Genomic DNA, 6,000 nt, shown 5'->3' on the forward strand with positions numbered 1-6,000 from the left:
GAGGGTAAAGCTTCCCGGACTCTTCTTGCATACCACCTGGTAATGTGGCCGTGTGAAGCTCCATTAGCAGAGGTTGATCATCTAGCTCAGGGGTGCCCAACCTTTTTTGACCCAAGATCTACTTTTCAAGTAGCCAACCTCCCGAGATCTACCAGCCTAGTGTCAACATTGCAAACCTACCTTCAAGGGGGGGGGGGGGGGGGGGTTCATTCCGTCTGCGCACGGCACCTTCTCAACAATATTCAATAATCTTCCTCCCACTCAGGGTGAAAATGGTAGGTCTTAGCTCGTTTCCCCTCAGCCATGCCAACGTTTAGGAGTACGTAACTACTGTTGACGGCTTTCAACTGCTGTTGACAGCGCATGCGCTACCGAGCGTATATGTCCCGCGCTAATTTTATTTTATTAAAAAAATAATAATAATAATTTTTTTTTTTTTCTTCTTCTTCACCCCTCGCGGTCGACTTGGGATCTGTCGGCGGTCTACTGGTAGACCGCCATCGACTGGTTGGGCACCCCTGTAGAAACACTGTAGTACATAATGTACTACAGCGTTTCTACAGCTAGATGCGTCTCTGCAATGATTTGATCATTACGGAGAAGTGTCATCATCATGGTTACAACTCACTGCAACTTTGCAATGCATATTTAGTAGCCTAGCGTCTTTATTGATCACACCGTGGCGTTACGTATCCTAAAGCCTTACCCTCTGTCTGAAAAAAAAAAAATCCTCTGGATCAACCTCTGCTAATGGAGCTTCACACGGCCACATTACCAGGTGGTATGCAAGAGGAGTCCGTGAAGCTTTACCCTCTTAGACGGGAACATCAAAACCAATCGCAGCCTAAACAGTATACAGGCATTTCAAAGTCACCAAAAGAAGGCTTCCTGCTTCGGGAGCGTAGAGGAACGTACGCAAACTAGTTGGCATGGTGGACAAAAACAAAGTATCCTGCTTCTTTACTTTGCAAGCATATATGTGACGCTGTTTCTGCTACAGAACTCCACCAAAAAAGAAGAGGAGGCGGAGCCTGCGCATCCAACCTGCGAGCTGTATACAAACATATAGTTGAAGACGAAGAAACAAGAACCGAACCGAAGAACAGCAGTTGTTAACCTTGTAGATTGAGCAGAAAATATTTTTTACATAAAGTAATTCTAATTACCAAGACAGGTTTCAACTCGGAGCATGCTATAAAAACAAAACAAATAAAACAAAAACAAGTCTAACGTTGCCAACCTGGTGGTTGGGACGATGAAGTCAAAGTTAAGTTTTTCTCTTTTTACCCATGGAACCTGGTTTCTAAATAGTGCGTTTGCAGGTGCGTTTGCAGATTTAATTGACTGCTGGGTAACTCCAGGCTGAGTTAGTTTGTGAAAGTTGAGACTGGCCTGAGGGATTCTTAACAGATAATGATCCAAGACTTTGCATGAAACCCAGAAAAACTGTAGTCTTTGTGAAACTAGAACTAAATCCTTTGAATAATGAACAGTTAGGGAAAAGGTAAGGCAATAAGGCATCCGGCTCAGCACTCATTCGAGAACGACCCCATAACCCTAATACCCATGTTATACAGTAAACACCATTGGCCATACGCGTCAACAACAACAGCACACAGGTTACAAAAATCGATGTGGCCATAGCCCCTGCAACTCACCCTCGTCTAAGGGCCCCCACCATGGCCCCCTGAGGCTGCTGCTGCTGCTGCTGCTGCTGCTGCTGCTGCTGCTGCTGGTGAAGGAACCGTTTTCTGGAGGGATCCATTGTTGCCGGTCCCATGGATGGACGCATGGCCATGTTCCCTCCACCATAGGAGGGCCCCGGCATCTGGCCCCCCATTGACCCCATACTCCCTAATGGGGCCCCTCCTCTGTGGGGCTGCATTCCTGGCCGCTGGAGTAGTGGAAAGGTAGTTTACATCGGATTAGGGGAGGACTGAACACACAGTTACAAATATAAGCTTTCTTCCTTTTCAATATATTCACATTTGATTAATGATTAACCTTTACCTGATCTGACGAGACATAAAAACAGTGACACCGGTACATTTAACTCCCTCGACAAAAACTTCAGATGGCAATTGGAGAAGGTAGAACAAATGGAGAAGTTAGTAACTGCAAATTGCTGTATCGGTGTTTGTGACACATGGTACACACACACACACACACACACACACACACACACACACACACACACACACACACACACACACACACTTTTAAACCAGTGATTACTTGTGAATTCAACTTCCAGAATTCCACAAAAAAATTACATATGCCATTGAACTACTGAGACCTACACTGTAACACTAGTTCAGTTTGAAAAGTATTAGACCAACACCAACACTGTAACACTAGTTCAGTTTGAACAGTATTAGACCAACACTGTAACACTAGTTCAGTTTGAACAGTATTAGACCAACACTGTAACACTAGTTTAGTTTGAACAGCATTAGATCAATACTGTAACACTAGATCAGTTTGAACAGTGTTGTGTAACACACGCTCAGGTCAACTCAACAAACACCATTGAGACCCGAGCCTTCTCCTCTTCCGCTTCTCTTTCAGCCTCTTCTCTTTACTGATATTAAACCATGTTCTTACCTGATGATACTGAGGGACACCGACCATGGACCGGTGGTACCCCGACAGGTTATGCGGCATCCCGGCCATCCTCATCCCAGGTGTGTGGCCAGCGATCATAGGGTTCATAGCCGCGTTCAGCGGAGGGCTGGAGAAGCCTCCCCTCGAAGACATCTCAAGGCGACAGGTGGTTCAGACCTCTCACACTTCTGCTCCTCGCCGATCCAGAAACTCGAATCTAGTCAATGTTCGTGTTTGGGACAGTCCCCACGCTGTCACCCTGAGCTAGCTGCTGTAGCCTGTTAGCACCGTGTTAGTTCCGGGGTTAGCTTCCACGAGACTGACAGTTTGTTTTGTTGTTGACATTAAGCAATGGGCAATGTATCCGCCGCCGTCTTCTTTCTTTGTGTTAACTTAACATAATGTTACTTTTAGTCATAGCACTTTGCCTGTGTTACGAAACTAACTTTGTTCCGTAGTGCGTTGAGCGCCCGAATCCCGCCCCCGATCTGAGACTACTGGTGTGATCCAGATGCCTCGGACACCAGCCTTCCGAGTTGCAAGTGGGGAAATCCCTCAGCTTTCTTGCGGCATTTCACGGAGGCACGGCCCCATTTTATTCAAAATGTTTACGTGTCTTTTCGTAAACATTTCATTTTTCCAAAATTAGAGTGTTCAGTGGGGTATTCCAATAAGCCAATCGTAAAAAGGCCGACAGTCGGCAGACTGGATCTGGCCCTCAGATTGTCTTGACCCCGGAGGAGGAGCTGGCAATAGACATAAATTCAGAGCGCCCGCCGCCCTGGCATGGAGGGAGTACCTGGAGTTACCTCCTCAGAGAGTCAGGGGCCATGTGAGGATACCCCACTGATTGAATAGTTTTTTCTGTTTTTCTTGTATTTTAGATTTAGTTTGACTTCGAAGTAACACATGCAAACCGTGTCCGTGCCACAGCGCAAATGTTCCAAATGTTTTTTTTTGGTAACTTGGTAGAAAACCTAAAAGTGACAATTCATCAACTTCACAGATCCTCGATTGGTAGTGTTGGCTATGTAAGGCTGGAGAAGGCTATTAGATTTGCGCGAGAATCTATATCTCTCTAGCAAAAAGTCATCCGGATATGCCAAGATGTGGAGCCGTTGTCTTATTTATCGCTCCCGGTGGATTGCACGAATAGTTTGCGCTCCGATATCAACCGGCCTCTCATCAAAATGGCATGCCATTGTGAACAAATGATATCTGCGGTGAACGCGGGTTTAAATACCCAAAACCGTGTTATGTTCCAAACTTAACCTGCGCAAAACCTGCTCCGACCTGTGCCCTATACCACGAAGCTCGCTGAACATACCCAGGCTTTCTTGGGAAAACCTGGCTCGACAGAGCCGCAACTCGCAATCAGAGTTAAATGGTACCACGAAGCTCACTTTAGATTCAATTAGTAGAACCAGGTTTTCCGCTTTAGGTTCAGTGCGCGTTCACGTGAAAGCGTCATTTTTCTCACCTTTACGATAGATCAAGCAGTCTATAAGCAGAGCCCGTCTACAAAGAGCCTGGGCACTCCCTATACGCCCCATTGTACCGATTTTGGTTGTAGTTCCATGAGACATCCACTGGGGGTGATCGCGGGCGAGTCCAGATTGAATGGGAGTCTATGGGGCTAAACGGCTAATTATGCCTCTTTCACCTGCTTGTCGTTGAAATATCGCAAATTTTATTGTAGATTCCGCAAGTTCAAAATAGATTATGGTTCAAAAGTCAAATGAGTGACTACTTATGTCCTTTCGATTTCGTACAGTTTGGGCCGTTGTTGGCCATACACGCTAGCATTCTGCTAATGAATGCTAATTGGTCAGGGACGGACTTGCGACTGATTACGACCAGAGACCCCTCTTACGGCATCTGAAGCTGAAGAGCAATCAGAAACGTGTTAACTCAATTTTTGAGTACTGTATTTATATTTTCCTGCAGGTCCTTTTATTTTTTAGATAGTATGTATGGTGAAAGTACATGCGCATAAATGGAATTTCTTCCATTTCTTGTGTTCAATGTTCAATGTGTTATATACATGGTATAGGTACGGTATGACCACCTTAAATAATACAGTCAATATCCCGCTCAATATCATTTAATCTGTCATTGTCTATTTTTCGAAAATAAAGATAGTTTAAAAAAGAAATGCCTCGTAAATGTGCAATGATAAACTGCACTTACAGTGGAAACGGGTCCGTCTTTTCGTTTATCAAGGACAGAAAAAGGTAACGTTCTTGCTTGCTCCTGTATGAATGGTCCTACTCCTAGGCTACCTGAGGCTTCACCTGGTAAGGAAAGTTGCGCTGGAGCCCGGGTAATATCGCACATGGCTTATTCAAGTTGCGCGCTAGACATTCTCTAAAGTGTCGAGACTCAAGCACTTAACTTACCTTAACCGATTGTTCCATACAAATGGTTAGTTAACGATTTAACAACTTCAACATCTGCTATTACAGTCGTTATTTTTTTGTAGGACTTGGGCTAATGACCTTACACAGAGGGAAAACCATCTACACCACTTGTCATTGATTTCTATGCATTCACTGATCTTTACAGATGGCTTTGTTTTAAGCCATTGAATATACCGTAATTGCTCTGCCATGCAACACATTATAAGCTACACATGTTTGTTAAATGAGAAATATGGTCTGGGTCACATTGAAACAGTAACAGTTGTATAACAGTAATTATACAAACATTATACCAACATTGCAACAGGCAAGTTTATTCAAACATCACACTAACAAGAACACAATAAGAACAGTAACTAATAAAAAAAAAAGAAATGATTTAACAACACTGAACATACTGAACAGAAGTATGGAAGCATATATGTAGCAAAATACAAATGGCAATGCAATTTGGAATTCCATTATGCATTTGACAATGCATTATGCAATTTTATAATGTAATTTGTAAATACGTTATTCAAAGTGTATTTTAAAATGCAAAGTGACAATGCAATCCTCAATTAAATTTGCAAAAGTTCTAACAATACAAATAGAATAACATTTTGTCAAATTCTTTGAGTTCCTTTATACAAATTGAAAAGCTATAGCGTCCCCGTGATTGCAATCCACTTCGCCACGCTCCGTGTGTTGCGATATTCAAATGACATTTCAATCCGCAAAACGGAATCCAAAACGGAATCCAAAGAGGGAATCCAAAGAGGAATCCAAAGAGGAATCCAAAAAGTCAATATGCAAAGTGGCAAACGTATCAGCCAATCAGCGTCTGGGCGGGAACTACGTCACTTGCTCGTAATTTCCTTGTTCACTTCTAGTTCGTATGTGTCAGGTCCATGGTCACCAATGGTGATTATTGATTCGCTCCGAAGATTGGCCGATGATGTGGAGAACAATCGTGTTGAAGACACAGATGCAGTAG

At 43.6% G+C, this 6,000-nt stretch overlaps 1 protein-coding gene across 2 annotated transcripts in view; it reads right to left on the reverse strand.

The window, feature by feature from the left end:
* Positions 1-5,424, reverse strand: part of LOC130371373 (SWI/SNF-related matrix-associated actin-dependent regulator of chromatin subfamily D member 1-like) — a 32,406-nt gene extending 26,982 nt beyond the window's left edge. Inside the window, exons 1-2 of one of the 2 annotated variants that reach the window (XM_056577137.1) lie at positions 2,605-5,424; positions 1,659-1,894 (exon numbers count right to left, since the gene is read on the reverse strand). In XM_056577137.1, the coding sequence (XP_056433112.1) occupies positions 1,659-1,894; positions 2,605-2,757 (389 nt within the window). In that variant the 5' untranslated portion in view covers positions 2,758-5,424. The remainder of the gene's footprint in view (positions 1-1,658; positions 1,895-2,604) is intronic. The other variant, XM_056577136.1, reaches the window with a different exon arrangement.
* Between the last annotated feature and the right edge of the window lie 576 nt (positions 5,425-6,000).

The sequence above is a fragment of the Gadus chalcogrammus genome, chromosome 18, assembly GCF_026213295.1.
Source record: "Gadus chalcogrammus isolate NIFS_2021 chromosome 18, NIFS_Gcha_1.0, whole genome shotgun sequence".
Lineage (NCBI taxonomy): Eukaryota > Metazoa > Chordata > Actinopteri > Gadiformes > Gadidae > Gadus > Gadus chalcogrammus.